The 20,022-nt window shown below is 39.5% G+C and overlaps 2 protein-coding genes across 3 annotated transcripts in view; one reads left to right on the top strand and one right to left on the bottom strand.

Annotated features, from left to right (window-relative positions):
- Positions 1–5,634, bottom strand: part of slc9a8 (solute carrier family 9 member 8) — a 33,009-nt gene extending 27,375 nt beyond the window's left edge. Inside the window, exons 1-4 of the mRNA XM_079676706.1 lie at positions 4,222–5,634; positions 3,521–3,702; positions 1,791–1,871; positions 459–517 (exon numbers count right to left, since the gene is read on the bottom strand). Coding sequence (XP_079532832.1) covers positions 459–517; positions 1,791–1,871; positions 3,521–3,702; positions 4,222–4,532 — 633 coding nt within the window. The 5' untranslated portion in view covers positions 4,533–5,634. The remainder of the gene's footprint in view (positions 1–458; positions 518–1,790; positions 1,872–3,520; positions 3,703–4,221) is intronic.
- A 2,429-nt stretch (positions 5,635–8,063) lies between these two features.
- b4galt5 (UDP-Gal:betaGlcNAc beta 1,4- galactosyltransferase, polypeptide 5) overlaps positions 8,064–20,022 on the top strand; it is a 31,220-nt gene continuing 19,261 nt past the window's right edge. Inside the window, exon 1 of one of the 2 annotated variants that reach the window (XM_079676708.1) lies at positions 8,064–8,937. Coding sequence is in view for 1 of the 2 variants with exons in the window: in XM_079676707.1 (XP_079532833.1) it covers positions 9,191–9,296 (106 nt within the window). In the remaining variant the exon portion in view is untranslated. Of the gene's footprint in view, positions 9,297–20,022 lie in introns of both variants that reach the window. The other variant, XM_079676707.1, reaches the window with a different exon arrangement.

Below are 20,022 nucleotides of genomic sequence, written 5' to 3'. Positions count from 1 at the left end.
CAAGCAGTGGCCAGGAAATGAATGAATGGTACAGAAAGAGAGAGGGGAATCTACAGATGTTTGTGGTGGGTGGGGAGTTCCCGGAGAATTTACTGAAGGATAAAATTACATGATATAAGTACTAGGAAATGTAGTTACATCCTCTAGGCTTGATGCCTTATGTTTGCAATGCAGACTTTTGTCCTCCATCCTTTTAAATTGCATTTCAAGTGTTCAATGGGTGTTGCTCTTTTGCAACTTTGCCATGAATTGCAAATGTGTTTTTTGTTATATGGTTGGAGGTATTTGGTTTTGTTTCCTTGTGCTCAACAAATTAAATCAGTATTAGCACCATTAATTATGGGTCAATCCTGAAGAAGATGTTTTTCCAAAGCAGTGTATAAACCTTTGAATATACAGTCTATGCTTGGTATAAACAAAGTGCTGTGAGGGTGTGTGAACGAGATGTCAAACAATACCTTCCAGTTGGCCAGTTCCTGGAACTCAATAATCTTTATAAAGCCTCCCATTAGAATCCCTGGAGAGGAGAAACAAGAAACAGCACCACTGTTTACATATTTGACTACTTCATATCAACATTTCAATACAAGAAGAGTAAAGACTTAGTTCATACATGAGGCAAAGTCCTTTTTTTAGTTCTCAAATTTAAAACAATTCTTGAAAATATCCACCATAGTTCAGAGATAAAAGAGATATGAAGAGCATAAAAGGGCTATTGTCTTAGTTTTGTCTTCGAGAAATGCCCCTTGGGCATTAAGCTATCTTGTTACGTAGGTTGCCAGAAAATAAAAAAATAAAAAAGTTAAAAGTGCAAGACAACACAAAGATGTGTAAAGAGCAAGAGAGAGAGAGAGACAGATATGATGGAAAAAATCAAATCAAGCATAAGCATAAAAGCATTGCGTAAGCGACCCAAATATACAGGCAGACGGAAGGGTATAGTGGAGAGGATGCAATACAATGAGTGAAGGAGAAAGAGGAAAAGATGAGGAAGGAAGAGCAGACGTCCTGATCTGTAAGCAGAGTGTTATCTCTTTAAAGCAAAAGCCCTTACTCCAAACACAGAGACAAGCTTTGTCTCGTGAGCAGTATGCAGGTCAAGCAAAAAGTGAAAGGCCTTGAGGGTCAAGACAGATGTGTGTCTTTGAGTTTGAGTTTGTTTAACTGCACAAACAAGTCAATTCTTAGAATCAACCTCAAGTGACCTCACACAAAAACACAATACATGTTTTTTACAGCAAAGCACTTCCTAAATCTTGAATAAGTTTGCTAATTATAGATAGGGCTTTGTCCATCTAAAAAACACATATTTTACTCTGATACAAATTGTATTAGTACTGTAACCTTAAAGAGGTCTATATGTTCCTGCGTTGATATTAAGTTTTATTTTTCAATCACAAAGCTATGTGTTACTGTGGTTATTGAAAAGTGCTATATAAATAAAAGTTAGATTGTATTTGATTTAAATCCCTGCTGGATGCACACACATTTTATAATAATTTGTTGAAGTTTCAATGACCCACATTATATGTAAGAAAGAAAGACAAGGAAGAGCAGTAAAAAAAGCAAAATGTGTTCTTCATGACAACAGGCGTCACATTCATTATTTATTGATGCTCTAATAAAAGCAAAAGTGGAGTAGCCTAGGAAAAAAAAGGCTCAACATTAGTTTGCGGTTCTCAAATTGTTTGCCGCCTTTTCAAAAACAGGTTTCCTAGAGAGCTCTTCAAACATTTGGCATTCCTTGACTAAGCATGTGCCGAGAAACACGTTATATAAGGAGTACTCACCGAGGGAGACAACAGCCACACTTTCTGGAAGAAAATGCAGTTTGAACTTGATGAGCAGGTGCACCAATATGATGCAGATACCTGGGGTGAATGGGAAGAGCAAAGAACACTGAATGAATATTTAGGACAAATACATCTCTGTCATGTCCCAAACATCATGTCACACCGGATCAACACAAAAGTAGCCACCACATCATACAGTGTTAGGATCATTTCTATGGCTTCTTTCCTTCAACTACTATGGACTGGACAGGAATGTCATGTAACACTAACTTTATTTCCTCTTATTGAACATTGAAATGGTTACTTAAACTCAAATCTAAGTATTTGAAAATATGTAATGAAAATGAGTTAACTTGTTTGATTCATAATGACCACAAAGTAGTTGCCTGACATTTAGAATTATAGTTCTGACCCTGTACAATCAAAGATAATTGAACCCAATTAAAACATGAATGAGGTTACAGTAGAAGAGGAAATCATGTACAGCATATTAAAGGCAAAAATCAGTGTCTGGCGTTTGGTGTTGTGAGTTGGTGTTCGGATCAGGGGATCGGATCAGGGGGTCACAGGTTCAAACCCCACTGCAGTCAGCATGTCGTTGTGTCCCTGAGCAAGACACTTCACCCCAAATTGCTCCTGTGGGGATTGCCCACAGTATTGAGTATGTAAGTCGCTTGGATAAAAGCGTCTAACAAGTCAAATGTAATAATGTAATTAGCAGATTAAAAGGACAAATCCAAAGGCCACAACAAAGTGAAGGAAACACCAGCCATTCACACATGCGTCAGAAATGCAGTGCTGAAAATGTAGATGATCATAAGAGCCAGTTGTATGCAACACTAAAGCCATCAGAGGTCAAATCAACAAAGAGAGTTTTGTCATAAGACAGATGTTTGATTCAGACCCAATTCAAATACAAAAGTTAATTGATAATGTCCAAAGCGTGGTATCTGGGAAAAATCTTTACAAAAAGATTTTTTATATAATGTGGTTTCTATATTGCACTCTGAGGTGGCCTCATGTATTGTGATCAATACCTTTTGACTCAAACCACTGATGAAATGGTATTACCTTTAGAGAAAAATTACTATGGTGATTTTTTTGCAAGTTGTGCTTCTCAAATGTTTATACCGTTAAAGCATTTGGTTCAAGACCAAGACATGCTAGCCTGCTTGTATGTCTAAAAAGCAAATTAGTCTTATTGGTAACCTCATGCATAATTAATGCCACTTTCCTTGAAAATACCCTTACAGCGTAAGCATATGACTTAACCTGCAGTCAACTTAAGTGGATAATGGGTACTTTGTGTCTTAACTAGCTCTTTGTGACCTTACACTTACTGTTGTATGTATGCTAATGTTTAACCACGTCCTCTCCTTCATCCACTTCCTTCATCCTAAATCACTTAACACACAACTGATTTAACTAATCCATATATTACATGTACAATTCCCTACATTCTAAGCTGTATGAGGTCTAGTTTAAAATACATTGTGTGAACAACAATGATCAAATTTTTTCATTGTGGATTATTTGCTTCTTCCTTTCAATCCTGTGTTCTCAGAATTAAAATAGACTAGATTCCTTTTATAAATGTATTTATATGTGTATGTGTTTATAAATGTGTGAGGACTTTATGCTGCCAGTAATAGATGGAAAAACCAATATGATACAAAAGACTGAGTTAGACAGACATTCACCAATGCAGCAATATAAAGTCAACTAACCAATAACCAGCAGGCTGAAAAAAATGGTCAAGCCGCTGGACTGCTCTTCTTCTTGGGCCTTGACCCCTGTCTGCACGGGCAGGATGGGCTTGGCGGTAGGGGGTGTCGGGGTCGTTGGCTTGACAGGAGGTTTTGTAGAGTGGAGGGTTAGGTTGCTGTAGTTATCAGTGTCATTGGACTTGCTGCTTGGAGACAGTCAGGAGAAAAAATATAGCCATATAATGAATCAATAGATTTGAAGAGGACTCTGGTTACAATATTCACAGATCACATAATTGACCATAACATGTTATTTTTAAATCACTGCTGAACAATTAATCATAATGGTGTACTTTTATAATAGTAGGATGGGTAAGGTCTAATTGAAGGTATCCTTCAATTACACCTTACCCATCCTACTATTGGTTCCCTACAACCTTTTATAATAATATTACTGTCAAATAGATGTGTACTAGTTCATTTCGTTATAACATCATTTTAAACTAACTTACCTTAATGATAAGATCATAACACCTGACAACACTAGAAAGACTATAGGCAACTATATCAAGATGTATATTAGCTAGCTAGACTGCAGTGATGCGACATTTGAAACCTGTGTAACATCGCAAACATTTTTGAAGCTATTGCTAGCTAGCTACAGTACAATGGGCTAAATGACTCCGAGGAGAATACTCAAATCAATAGTTGTTGCTTCCAACCTGAGAGACTGTCCCTGCTTCTGTGGGTCGATTGAATCGTGTCCATCTTCTTGGTCATGTTTTATTAATGTTTGCTGGCTTTTAGCTGGAATATCCTTATGGTTCACATCCACTCGGTCCTCTCCATCAGGCAGGTCCAACGAGTTGTCCCTCTCAGCTCGCTCTGGCACACACGGATTTACACATAACAGCAAAAAGGACAGCAACAAAACGTTGTGGTTAACGCCTCTCATTCTCAAGCAGGTGCATTTAAACCCAAAAGCAACGTTTTGAAATAAAAAAGACTGGAAGTTCCATGTCGACAGCTCCATGTATCTGTTGACATCACATCATTTCCTGGTTCAGGGTGTATGTTGGGAATTGTAGTCTTTGCGTTGCAAGAATGACAAGAGAGAATAGCAAATAAACAAAGGGACGCAGTTAGTTGCAATTTTTTTTCAAGCAAATATAGATACAGATTTATGTCACAGTGGATAATATTTATTTTAATGGTATGAAACATGTTTCGAATGTCAATGGTTTACAGTTATCTCCATTTCCCATGAGCAATTGTAGTGTATAGCGCATCGGCCGTCCACTCACTCTTCTTCTCCCTCTTTTTTTTCGGTTTTATGAAGGGTGTAAAGCTTATTATACATCCATGGTGTAAAGTCCACCTGCTGTTACAGGGGAAATTGTGGTTTTATTGTACCCTGTACTAGCTTTAAATAACTTGAAGATCTAGGAAACACAAAAACACCTGCCATCTTGTAATCAGGTATATTAGATAGGTGCATATTGAGCTGTATTAGGTACAAATACATTACATAAATAAGAAATGAGCAAATGTAAACGTGCACATAATATTATTCATTGTTATGAAGACACACATAAATAAAAAGGCCTCTACTTCAAAATCTTAATCATGCAGGTTTACATTTCTAATTGTATAGGACCTTTACCAAAGCTTTGGAATTGTCTGAATTCCATTGTTAATATATGTAAACCTTACACAGGGAAATACAACCTGAAATACATGCTATGAATCAAATATAAATCAATATAATAGTTACTTTTTTACATTTTCTTATAGAAACTTCATGACATGAATGGGATTGTCTTTTACTGTCTAATTGAATAATCCTCAGGATAAAATAATTAGGACAACATGTAATAGGGTGCTGAGTGGCCTATCATCGGTAATCTAAAACTAAATTAGATATGGTAAATCTGTAGATAAATTAGCTGGTAATATTTAAGTGTAAATACACCAATCCGACAACAAAGAACTGACACAGACGGACCCCGACTGTTGCGTCTCTGCGTTTTGGCCATGTGTCGCACTGGAACACACCGCAAAGACTTCGGCCGACGGCCAAGAAGCACGTACGAACTGCGCATGCGTGAGTGGCAATAACTCTCCTTACCAGCAGCCGGCGGTAGTGTGTATTCGTCATTCAAAAGAGGCAACAACCGGAAGACAGACTGCGTGATAACCGAGAGAAGAAGAACAGACTGAACAAACAACAAATAGCGTATGCGTTCCATTTTCACTCTACAACGAGAAGCTCATGGGGCTTTCCCGAACCTGTGTCGAGAGCTGGAGTTAAATGAAATCTCCAAAATGAATTTGTTTGGGTCCCTCACTTCCGTTTCGCTTCTCATGCACTGATTCACTAGCTGAACAGCCAATCAGAGTGATTATTTTTGCCGACTGATTTCGGCCGAAAAGGCGTCGGCCCGGCTGAACCATGGAAACCAAAACAATGGTGTAGCTGTAATAAAGTCTGAGTGGAAACAGTCGTGTGTAAATCTGATTTAGTCAGAAATCGGGAGAAATGCGGGAGAAATATGACCCCGGGAGGAAACCGGGAGAGGGTTATGAAATCGGGAGTCTCCCGCGAAAATCGGGAGGGTTGGCAAGTATGTGCGGGACACACCAATCTGAGTAGGGCGTGTCGACGCTCATCGTCGGCCTGACGCCCACCGACGCCGATAATCGGCCTGGTGTGTCCGTGCCTTAGATTAGATTCGATAGATTAGCTTTACTTTATTGATTTCAATTAAGGAATTGTTTTCGATGTAAACAAGGCATTGCACATCATTTGAAAAGGAAAAAAAGAGTAGAAAATAAACAAACATAAAATCTAAAAATAAAAAATAAAACAGAATTAAAATGTAAAATATATAATGTATTTTATTTTTTAATGTTATATATTTATATATTTGTATATTTTACATATATAATATATATATGTAAAATATACTTTATGAAAGGGCCAATTACAGCTATCATAATTAGTCATATGTGACCTGAGGCCTGTACTACGAAGCAGGATTTTCGCTTAGCGGGCTAACTTCAGAGAAAACTCTGGGTTTCAGGTCCTACGAGGCTGGTTCTCTTTTTAGCGGGCTAGATCTCCATGGTAACTTATGCTGAGCGGCTAACCTGCTCCGGAGCCGGGGTTTAAAGCGATCAAGTCATATCACAGGATAAAGGAAATACAGTTTAAACTGCCGTTGCAGGAAAGACGGCCGGCCAAAATCCCCGACTGTGTGAACCAGAGGTTGCGCTAGACTTTTTCACTGCCCGTCATTTTGACGGACAGGATCGTAACATTTTCGTCAAAATTCAGTATTACCCGTCGGCCTTTAAACCCTGGGGGGGGAGAGAGAGAGAGAGAGAACTGTCAACGGGGATGGGGGGGGGGGGGGGGGAGGGGGAGAGCACAGTCGTGAACTGTCAACGGGGGGCGGGGCGCAAACATTAGCGTTAAGAAAGCTTACTTAAATATCTGCCACAGCATAAGTAACCGGATCAAAGTAACATTACGTAGGTTGATACATTGCTGACAGAGGGAACTACATTTGAATACAGATTTAAGAAATATCAGTTTTTGAGCATGTAATAAGCATGTTTTGTCTTGACTATATTACAACTATATTATAATAAAAATAATATAGTATTGATATTATTGAATTGATTATGATTATTATTAGTAGTAGAAGTAGTTTATTTGCATTAATTATATTTTAATCTTTTTGAGGCTAGTATTTGGCAGGAAATGCAGACGTATTAACCTGTAAACGCATACTGAACGACATAAATGCACATTTACCATTTACCTCACTGTAGAACAAAGTAACTGTGTTGATAATAATAATAAACAGGAATTATATTTGCAAAGTACTTTGTTTCCAAACATTTTTTTTTCACTCTCACAATGTCGCTTGGGGCCCCAAGTTGGCCAGGGACGGCCCTGTCATTATGGATCATATATTTCCTTATCCGAGTCAGCTTATTGAGCCGTATCTGGGCGTGCAACATTTACAGTGTCACATACTGTATGCAGAAGTATTATTTTAAGCAAAACATTAAGTTGACGAAACATTCAGTCAAATGTAATTAAAGTCAGATCCACTCGTGTCTTAGACGGGGCAGCAGTGATATCATAAACCTGTTAATGTACGCATTCAAACAAAAAAATATGTCACATTATATAATGACTATCACCGAGTCATCATTTTTGAGAAAAAGGCCCTCAAAGTTTCCTCATCTCTGGAATCCATCGATCTGATTGATTATTAGCGGAGCAAATGATCAAAGTAGTACGGAGAGAAAATATTTTCGCTTGGATTAGTGGTATGAGGGAAGCTCGCAAGTGTGTGTGTATGTATGTATGTATGTATGTATGTATGTATGTATGTATGTATGTATGTATGTATGTATGTATGTGTGTGTGTGTGTGTGTGTGTGTGTGTGTGTGTGTGTGGGTGGGTGTGTGTGTGTGTGTGTGTGTGTGTGTGTGTGTGTGTGTGTGTGTGTGTGTGTGTGTGTGTGTGTGTGTGAAAACACTCACGAGAAACACCGGCTGTTGTTGCCTGCTGTGACGTTAAATTACTCCGTTCTCCGCTTGTAATTATGCCGTTGTTACAAGCTTCAAAGTTGTATTTATCATCTGAATTTGCCGAAAAAAGTTTAATATTCTGAAAGCCAAAACTTTGTTTATTTGAAATCAGATGAAAACAAACTGTAACGGACCCGGCCGTGTTATCTATGATTACAATGTGCCAAACAATCATAATTTCAGCCGGAGGGAGGGGGGCGGCGCTGAGGAAGAGCAGAGTGGCGAGTGAGAGGTGCCTGTCATCTTCCCTTTACAAGCTTCAAAAATGTATTTATCGTGTGATTTTGGAAATAAACGTTTCATATTCTGAAAGCCAAGACTTTGTTTATATAAAATCAAACAAAACACCCAAACCCCGAAAAACTATTTTTTTACGCAAATCCACGTTTATTTTGAAATGAGCCGTTGCGACTTCCGACTGATTTCGATAGAGCGGGTCACATATGATATCTTACCCCATGTTATCCTGTAATGCTAATTAGCTAGTTTATGATCAGGCCACAACGTTTTAGACTTCGCAACGGTTGGAAAAGTAACGTTCCTCTGGATTTTTCGGTCAGCAGCTTACGTTCTCAACGTTGTGGGCACGTACTTGTTTTGTCGGTTACCGTTAACGCCCACTTTAGGTATTGCTCATTTTGCGGAAAGGCGGCTGCCCCACTCATAGGGCTAGGAAGCAGGCAGGCAAAGCGCAGGAACGGCCAAAATACCATCATCGACGTAGTGTGTGAGACAGATGATAGTCTCTCACTGAAAATACCAGGCCAGGTTGAAAACTGCGCTATCATTGGAAGCCGTTCCTGAAATTTGACACACCCCAACCTAAATCGTAAGCAGAAATTAGATTTTAATGTCTTGATTGAATACTGGAGGTACTCTCCTGTGCTCGACCTGCCGCGGAAATAGACTGACTTCCTTTTCGCCTGTCTCCTCATCGCTGCCGCAGACCGGCCACTCTCCTCGGCTCATTTAACACAGGCTGTCCGCGGACCACTGGCTTCGGCATCTGGACACATCAAAACGGGTCTGTCGTCGTTGAAGATACGGGAACGTGCCTGTGTGCGGTTTTTTTTGCCTGTATAATGCCGACACATTTGCGATTTCGGAAAAGGTCATTCCTTGGGCTTTTATTCCTTTTTTCGCTGTCCACCTCCGCATTGTACTTCATCTACTCCGCCCCCGGAATCGGTAAGTGAAAACACGCTGATGCTATTATATTAAACACTTAAAAACGTTAGGATGAAGTGAGGGTGTTTGTATGGGCTGTGAGGTCATGTGTGACAGCTTGGGAGTGTAGACAGGCAGAGGGGCCATGCGCCTCTCTGCTGAGCCTGGATCTTTTCCAATCGATGATGAGACTCAACTGGATGCTGGAACTCTATCCTATAATATTCATGTACCTGACCATGATAATAATAGGGCCACTGCTGAGCATCATGGCTGGTGTTATTATGCTGGTGTTAGCAGGCCTAACAGCTATGATTATGCGCTTTTACTAACGACTATGGATACAGGAAAAATGTGGCCTTTTGCCTTTGATTTCAGGTTTATCGTTGGCATCCATATAATAGTCAAAGTTGTGTTGATTTCAGTATCCTCCCCCTGTCTGTTTTTGGCGGGGGCAAAGGTCACGTTATGAGTCATGGAATCATAGGCCTAAATGACATTTGCATAGAAATCAGCTACAAACATCCCTAACATCATTATTACCTGTAAATCTCATGCAGTTCTGCAAAATCACATGTTTTGAATCCCTGATATCATTAACTCATTATGTGTCATCATCATCCCATCCCCTCTTATTTATTGAAAGTGTGTGCGGACATGTGTCACCTCAGTCTTTCTTTTATTATCTGTGGTCTCACCCATGTTTTCTTAAAGACCTTTTAGCTCAGGGCAGTGGTCCACTTATCCTATCTGGCTCGATATGTATGGCCTTCATGCTTGCTATTTTTAGCCATTATCACCCATGTGATGCCCAAACATCAGTCACTTATCGTAGCTTAATTGACCATGCTTATCATGATCCATAGAACTTATTGTAACATTTGGACTTTCAACTAACTGTGTCCTTGACTCTGTTCCAACCAATTCTGCTATTGTTTAACTTTCCACTGAGTGGGTGTAAACTTGAAGAAAGTGCAAACTAGTAACATGGTTACCTATTCTCTTTAACTGTAGGTAAAGTTCAAAAGGAAACATTTCTGGAAACATAGGGTGCAGTAAAAGTTGGCTTCTGGTACCTTTTCCTATTTACTACTTGAGCCACGTTTGAATACATATCTTGTTGTGCTTGCTTAACAGACAGCTTGGTAAGGTGGGGCTTCCTTGTTTTCCATTTATGAAAAACAATCCAATCCATACAAATCCAAAGTAGCTTCAATTTGAGCCCTCACAAAATGATAGACCAATGTTATAGTTTTCACAAGAGATCAATCCTTTCAGTTTTCCACACATTTGGAATCAGCATTTAAGGGCTTTTCTCTGTCAAACATCAGATACTGACATTAATGGAGTGGGGAATGTATGTATAAATGAAATTGTGTTTATGTGTGCAGCCATTGTTTTTTACAAGTGCAGCCTTTCTAAAACATAAATGAGAGCTGGTTGCTCTTTCTCATCAAAGTGGTTATTGACCCATTCACGCTTTTTACCTGCTGTGGACAACTTAATCAATAATTGAATCAATTCTCATGTGGAGGACACATTACTGACAGGAATAGCCTGTGTAAGTCCCAGTAATTGTGAGCAATGATTCCTCGAAAAGTGAAACAAATGAATCATTGAGCTGCCAGTTAAAACACAATCCTTCTTTTACTTGTTTACTATTTTTCCTGTGATGGTTTCTGGTGACTGACTGGGAGCTGCTCTTGGCCATATCTGTCCTGGTGTTGACTATTGTAGGGCTGTAATGCCCACATGGTTTACTAAGGGTTAGTTCAGAAACAGAACAAGGACCAGCAGCACAAGTCCATTAATTATAGATGGTTACCAGAAGCAAGCCAGCTTCTGCTGCTGTTACTAAAAGCTACAATGTAGTCTTTTACACTTAGGTTGCCTAGTGGAGCAGCAGGCCAAAACGGGAACACCAGGTGGGCGTAGGATGATGGTGCCTAAAATAAATAGTTCTAATTTCTTTGAAAAAAGTTGGTGTTTTTCTTTTAGTGATATTGATGCATATGAGCTGATGTGTCAGATGCTGTGGTCAGAGATGCACAAGTGGGCTGCAGCCTGTGAGACAAAGACAGACAGCAGCAAATGTTGCCACAGAAATATTTTGAACCGCAGTGCATTAGCATTCGATTTAACAATCCCCAACAGGATACATCATTTTAATATAGCATTTCCTATCAGACCTATTTAACAAATAAAATACTTCCTTGATGCAGATACTGTCAATTTGATAGATAAATCAAGCATTGGGTGTAAAAAGTATTGGGTACTGTTTTTGTGTGAATCCTTAATTGGCTACCCTTAATTTGTATCTGACAAAAAACAGCCGCACTGGGACGTCTTGATCACAGCCTAAGCTTATCTTATGCACCAATATAACTTCCTAAAATAAGCGTAAGCCATCATACTGTATGTGTTAAAATCCGCCCTTTAGTGGGCCTCAGAGATTCCAAAGAAGCCTTCACATTATTTCCCTTTTACTGTTGCAGCTACATTCTCTATAATCCAGGCAAGAGTGTATTGTATTATTCTAGGTTTCCCTATTGCCCTTCTTATCTTTATGCATCATGTGAAGTAAAGTTAACAACACATTCTCCCATTTGATGTCTTCTTTAGCATTGGACTACATCTTTTTTTTGCCAATAAAGTGTTAAATAAAATATTGCATGATGGCACCCACACTTTGAAGATTTGCTAAAGGGATCATATAAGATGGGACACTGCAAAGAATTAACATAACAACTGAACAAGAAGTGGTAACCTAAAGATGGAAATGGCAATACATAGAGAAGGAAGGATGAAAGGTATGAACCTAGCTCTCTTCCTTCTGCTGGTTTGCACATCGGGGAACCCATTCATAACACCTGAGCAGGGCTCCCTATGATACCCAGGTGGCTTCAGTGCAGAATGCCCCAATTTCACAGCTTTTTCCTCAGACTCTCACACTCTCTCTCTTCCCATCTGCCTCTGTCTCTCTCTTGGTTTCTCTGTCTCTGTACTCATATGCATCAACACCCCAGCCTCTACTGTATGTTGCCCCCCAGCATGGACACTGACTAATAGGCTGGGACGACACAGGCTCTATTTATAAGGTGTGTGTGTGTGTGTGTGTGTGTGTGTGTGTGTGTGTGTGTGTGTGTGTGTGTGTGTGTGTGTGTGTGTGTGTGTGTGTGTGTGTGTGTGTGTGTGTGTGTGTGTGTGTGTGTGTGTGTGTGTGTGTGTGTGTGTGTGTGTGTGTGTGTGTGTGTGTGTGTGTGTGTGTGTGTGTGTGTGTGTGTGTGTGTGTGTGTGTGTGTGTGTGTGTGTGTGTGTGTGTGTGTGTGTGTGTGTGTGTGTGTGTGAGAGATTATCTAAGTGATTATCTAAAGGTCTTTGTACTATAAGGTGTGACCAATACGGAGTTATGACAGTTTTGGTCGTATGTTTCTTCACAATGTGAAGCAATGCAGTCAAACAGTTGGCAAGTACAAGTTAATCAAGGGGATTTAAGAGTGGCTTCAGAGCCTGAAGTATAAATATGAAGCAATACAAAGGTGAGGTAAGGATACAACTAATTTACTAACAGCAATAGATACATGTTTTTATGTGCTTAATGATTACACAATTGCATTGAAGGGACCTTACCTTTGTAGCTGCTTCTCAGTTTATTGACATTCCTTATCTACCTGTCATCCTTTCCTCTATTCTAGCAAGCTTGCACACCACCAGTACAGTAAGTACATGTATACGAAGAAAGTAGCCAAAGCCTTACCATTTAAATACACCTTCTGCTTTAACAGCAGCCACACAATAACTTCACACCTGCAGTCCGCTGGCCAGAGCAAGTTTGTTGGGTTTTGAGAGACTCTATTTTTAAATATAAAAAAGATAAGCCTCGTGCAGATTCAGTCATCAATTAATTGGTTATCAGAAAATGAATATCACAAAATAGAAAACTGCGAATGTAATTTTATTTCCCAATAAAAACAACTTGGCTTTCATAAGTAATGCGCAAACTACCAGAGAAACCTCAGTCTTTCAGCTGCAGACAAAACATTAAACTGCTTTTACAGCTTGCTATTACAAAAATATATATTTATACGTTGTTTTATGTATTTTTCTTTAAACTGTAAAATATGCTTAATGAAGACTTTATTAAACAAAAGTGTAATAAATCAGGGATGGGACAAATGATGTAATGCTGTCGCAATATAGTCTATTGTGTGACATTAAAATACACTAGCACCAGTATAGCGAACATTTACATTGAACTTACTAACTTTTCAGCCTATTGTGAGTCTATGGCTATAGTTGACAAAATTATGTAATGTTTTTTCATGCTGTTATACTTGTATTTAAATGTCATATTATCTTTAATCCCACTCTTCCAACCCTCAAGTTATTTAAACGCTTGATTTTTGGAGACTTGCTGAGGACCATGCCTTTTGGTTTAAGCCCGCCTTGTGCGCTGTTTTCGCTGTAATGGATGTCCTTTGACGCTGTCAGCACCCCCCACCCCTCACTGCTATTGATAATGCAGGTCTCTCCCTGTTTTTTTCCAAAGCACTTTTTTACATTTCCTCTGGTCACACCCTCCAAGCTGTGTGTCAGTCTGTACATATAGAATGTCCATCCACTGCTATGTCTGTATGTTTGCAGCCACTTCCTGCATAGCAGACTCTACATTGTAACAGCTGCCATCCCCAGGAACATTTGAATCCTAATTTGGGTAAACACTGGCACATTAGGTGAAGAGGTACTGAAGAAGGAAGAAGCTTGTAAACACCAGACAAATTGTATTTCGTGCTAGGAAGTATGGTGCTTTGCATTAAAGGAAATGAAAAATATTGACACGTTGCTAGCTTTAGCCTAGATTGCCATGGCTTTTTGGCAGCATTGTTTTTGATGCTAACCCGTTAACCTGGTTGAATTAATGTGGTTACATCTTAAATTGAACTTTTTTGAGGGGCAGCAAGACATGGTGGTTAAATGTGTTCATCATTCATACATGAGATTAATTTGAATATATGGATGCCAAAGAAACTCGCTAGTTTAATTGCCTCTCTAGTAGGGATGTAACGATACCAAAAACTCACGGTACGATAATATCGCGATAACAAGTCCACGGTACGGTATTTATCGCGATATTGAATGATAAAGGGAAGAAAAAAAAAATCATAAATTTTTTTTTTTCAATAAAACATTTTTTTATTCGGAAAATATTTCTTTATTACATAATAAATCTGATTTTTACAGCCTTTTTGTAGGATAGCACTATTTTAAAGTGTCAAAAACAAAGTGACAGTAACAGACTGGAACAAGAAAACCAGTGTTTTTGTACCTACTGGTACTACCCAACAAAGTAAGCATTTTCTTTATGCCACTGCATCTCACAAATAAACAAGGACATTTAATAATCAGACCCTGCAATAAAATAAATCAAGTTTCACTTTAGTTTTTCAAGTAACTCAACTCAAACTCACTAGTCACTCACTCAGCATCATCAGACAGGTTTTTAGGAATATGAGAATGTCCACATTTCCAGGTATTTATAAGCTGGGGTGTTTGGGCATTTACAATATCCCCTGCTCTGGAAACAACTCTCTCGCTTGGTACTGATGTTGCTGGGACACCAGTGGTCGCGTTAACCGAATATTTTATTTAACAATGACGGAAAAATCTGAAAGCAGTCTGTCATTTTGACAGATTAGAACAAACTCGGAACAGCGCCAACGTTTCCCCGCAGCGAGGCTCTGGTGTTATGCCGTGTTATGCATGCCCTCCAAAAGGAAATGATATAGTTCCCAAACCGTACTTTGCCGTACAGATCAATACATGTCTGGGAGGTTTTGCTTCACGCTGTGCGCGTCCCGCGAGGTGCATGCACACACGGCATAACACCGCCCCCCCCCACCCCCCGTTGACAGTTCACGAGCATGCTCTATCGTGAACTGTTCAGACCCGACGGGTAATAAGGGATTATGACGGATATTTTACGATCCTGTCTGTCAAAATGACGGACAGCGAAAAAGTCTAACGCCAGGCTTATTGACATGGCGAGATATAACTATATGGTTGGTACTTGTCAATGTCTCTAGGTGTGTAAATGTAGCCCTGTAAATACGATGTCCTTTTGTGTTATCTGTTGTTTTATTTTCATGTTGTAACCTACTTGCTGCCATGTTGGACAGGTCTCTCTTGAAAAAGAGATCGATGATCTCAATGGGACCACCTGGTTAAATAAAGGTTTAAAAAAAAAAAAGTGTTTAAAAAAAAAAAAATATTTTTTAAAAATTATTATTTTTTAAAAATCGCGGTAGATTTTGTCAGTCTCACGACGGTATTGGGAAATTTATTTACCGCGATACCGCGATATTCGGTATATCGTTACATCCCTACTCTCTAGTCTTAAGTTTGTAGGCATCAGCATTATAGCATTGTTTGTAGTAACCATAGTGCTCTCTGCTGTGAATCTACCAGAATCAGACACAAATCCTTTGGCTGTAGTAATAATGGTGTCTGTCTTTATGCAATGCAGTGGTGAATGAGTTTGTTTATATTTACAGTAGGTGTAGGAAAATACAGTGTCTATGGCTGGGTTCTGCCGATGTGTGTTATTGCTACTCTAATGCCCCACTTTGATTAATGCAGTAGTACCTCTCTGGCACTTTAAAACCACCCACATCTAGTCTCCACTGTAATGCTTCCCCCACCCCACCTCCACACCACCTTCTGCTGCTTAATTGATCCGTTCATTTCCCTCAATCCAGCCATCCTCTTCAGGCTAATTTCCAGAGGCTATATAGCAAGGCTTTACTGGCATTGATCCGGACCATTGACCTTGTATAAAATTCACAAGTGGACCTTTTACAAAAAAGTTTGAGTACCCCTGCTATATAGCCTTGGTGAAATATTAACTTGGTGCCAAGCTGCCTCAGATAGATTCCATTGTGAATGAACAATCAAACTGCATTGGAATAAATGATTCACCTTCTGTATTTAACTTCTGAAAATTCTTCAGCAATTTAAACATTAAAAACATCTCTAGTTTATAAAACAATATGAACATTTAACAGAGAAAGCTGGATACACAGCAGTTCAATCACTGAAATTCCTCCGGCTAGAGCACTTAAGATCTGGCGTTTGACATTTTCACTGTTGCCATGGTTCCCCGAGGGCTTGTTCCCATCCTGGACTCATTTTTATCGTTACGGCAACCACAGAAACATGCCCTCTTTGTTCCCATGATGATTGGGGTGACAATAAATCCCAAAGGATACAGTTATCTGGGACAGAGCCATGGACCGTCTTTTTGTCTGGGACTTCTGTACACTACAGAGGAGACCATTCAATAAAAGTCATTACAACTAGTGTACATAACTTCAAGTAGTGGCTAACTGTTCTTGCTCCTTACCTCTGACAGCTCAGAACAACACTTTAGCCATTATTTATATAAAACGTCAAAAATTAGATCTGCTGTGGTAGTTTGCCACATTCCTGTGTTGAAATGTGTGCACACAGTCCAAGGACATGTGACTCTAAATACTCTATTAACAAAGGAATTTAGTTAAACATCAATAGAGTGGGAGTTCATTGCACCTTGTGAGTCAGTCAGAGGCATGAGCAAACCTCTTAAAGCCTTTCATTGACCGTGTGATACCCTACCCGCTATCCCCCATTACACACACACACACACACACACACACACACACACACACACACACACACACACACAGACACACACACACACACACACACACACACACACACACACACACACACACACACACCCTTTGTACACTCCAAATATGGTTAAGAAGAATATGCAGGTACAGGGGTGTCAACCTGGAAGGACACAGATTGCATAACTACTTTGACACTGTAAAATAAAATTTAAAAAAACTTCCTATGATTGCAGAACAAAATACACACCAAGGCCTTGCTTTTATCTTAACACCCAGCTTTTAGAGGAAATCACTTCATCCAGTGTTTTCAAGACAATTTGGTTTATGTTTGTGGGTTGTCATAATTCTGCCAGGGCCAATAGGAAACAAGAGATTAGTCTGACCTAAAGGGCGAAAACATGCTAGGCACAGATCTATTGAGGCTCTATTTGGAAGAGATGGGTCAAACCAGTTGCTGCGGCTGCATATTTATTTGGGTATAATAAAGAAATCATCATGAGTCTCATGTTTTTAAGTCAAGGGATTTACATTTTATCACCTCCACAGAAAAGAATGATCTATCAACGTTGTGAGCAGCTTTGTTTTTATGCAAATTTGAATACCATTACCATACCCTTTCATGAGATCCGTGTATATAAAGTTCTCTACGTTGGAATAGTAAATTACAAAAATTCAATGTTATGTGTTAAATATATTCTAAATGGTACAATCCAGGCACATTTCTCTGACTGGTGAGATCCACTTCCCCTTTCGGTTTAATTTATTGGACACAGAATGAAAGCCATTCCTTTACTGTATTTTATAGTGATGAATAATGCAGAAAAAGCATGATACTTACAAGAATTACAATTGAATGCTGTGTGTTTACCGAACACTCCTGATTTTTTTATTGTCCAAATGTCTTCAGACTGGTGAGGGGTTCAAACATTTTAAATAGCTTCCTCAATATTCAGATTGTATATTGTAAGGCTTATCCTGAACTTCCCTCAACCTAAGTTCCTAAACCTGTAACTTCCCGTTTGGTTCAGGTTTAGAAAGACACAAGAGGCAAAGCATCCATTGGTGAACACTACACACATATTATATGCACAAGTCTTATGTCTTGTTCTGTTTTCTGTAAGATGACCCATGTCCAACACACTGGATATTTGACCACAGACATATGGTGGAGCTGAGTGCAGAGGGGGGAGGTGGAGGTGTACCAATGTTGAGATGGAGAGTTGTCAGCCATTTTACTGAAGCAGCCTGAATGTCTTGTGTTGAGCCACTAATCATTTATGTAACCTAATCACCCTGAGGAGAATCCCAGTCTTTGTTGACCTGGTCTAGGCCTCTCTTTGTTATTGAGACTGTTACCATGGTTACTTTGGTCATGTGTTTAGAGGGAAGTCAAACTGTAACTTGTGATGAGCTGGTGTACAGCAGTAATGATGGCAGTGATTCATCATTCAAACACAAATGTTGATGACGGGGGTAGTTCTGCTGGTGGCTGGGATAATGTGATGACTGCACCTGTTTCTAAAGTTTGCCCACAATAAGCCTTTGATTAGAGCAAAATTACTCTGTCTAAACTTTACTTTGGGACAGGCAGTATTTGTGTTACAAACATACCCCATACAAAGATTATATATTTAAAAGCATAAATATTACGCCTAGTATTCTTTCCTTGTCAACATGATTATTCAATAATTAATGAATCACCTAGATGTGGACAGCCAGGGTTTGTATTTACAAGGCGTGGACATATAATACATTTACATACAAAAAGAGTTTCTGAAGTGAATTACCTACCCTACCTTTTTAAAGGGGACCTATCATGCAAAATGCACCTTTGGACATCTTTTATACATGAATATGTGTTTCAGGGAACTCACCAAGTGTCAGAAAACACAACCCTCTCTATTTTCCTCCTTAGCCAAATCTCTAAAAAAAGGGGCTGCAACGGATCTGAAAAAAACGGATCCAGATTTCAACACTTTTCTATGTCACAAAGAGGTGCTCCGCTAGACCCTCCAGAAAAACGTGATTCTGCGATCGTAGAATGTACCGCATAATCAGCTAAATGGCGCAGATTTTTAAAAGGCCGCATATTTATCAAAAGGCCGCATAATCCCCGCATTTTTCCACACAAAGTTGAGAAGAAAAAAAGTTAACTCGTCTTGACGTGACGTCATCAGCTCGCGCATCACAGAATGTAAACAACACTGTATAGAGTGAACGTGTGGAGCTCACACGATAGAGAAAACACCAAGATGAAAAAATCTAATCCATCTCATTTACCGACGAACATTTCTACTAAAGACCGGGCAAAAAGTGGGGGGAAACTATTCTGCACCCCGTGCAACTGTGTGTTGGAGCATAAGAGAAAATCGACGGTGACGACCCACTTTCATTCATTCAAACATGAACAAGAAAGCGGACAAGAAAGCCAAACAACGCACGTTCACCGAGGCATCAACCTCCAAAACCCTTTCGAGGGCTACAAGAAACGAAGTGAGTAGCCTACAAGATTGAAGCTGGTCAGATAACGAACGAGTAAATGAAAACAGAATGAGGCGGAGGTGTGTGTGTGTGTGTGTGTGTGTGTGTGTGTGTGTGTGTGTGTGTGTGTGTGTGTGTGTGTGTGTGTGTGTGTGTGTGTGTGTGTGTGTGTGTGTGTGTGTGTGTGTGTGTGTGTGTGTGTGTGTGTGTGTGTGTGTGTGTGTGTGTGTGTGTGTGTGTGTGTGTGTGTGTGTGTGTGTGTGTGTGTGTGTGTGTGTGTGTGTGTGTGTGTGTGTGTGTGTGTGTGTGTGTTTAAAATAGCCCAATTGCTTTTACAATAAATAAACTTTGAACTTTTATTCTTTTTTCCCGCATATTTCGCAACTTCCCGCAATGTCACCGCATAAAATCACATAAAAACCCTGCATGTTTAATTGCATAATCAAGGATTTTAGCCCGCATAATCAAGCAATTTAGCCCGCATAATCAAGGATTTTTGCCCGCGTTTTTCTGGAGGGTCTAGCTTATTGGTCAACTCTCCACCTATCAGGGGAATGAGCCACGGCCACGTGCATTGCCAAACCTCTCATTCGCAT

Source organism: Notothenia rossii (genome assembly GCF_949606895.1).
Source record: "Notothenia rossii genome assembly, chromosome: 4".
Lineage (NCBI taxonomy): Eukaryota > Metazoa > Chordata > Actinopteri > Perciformes > Nototheniidae > Notothenia > Notothenia rossii.
This window is presented reverse-complemented; position numbering and strand designations above follow the sequence as displayed.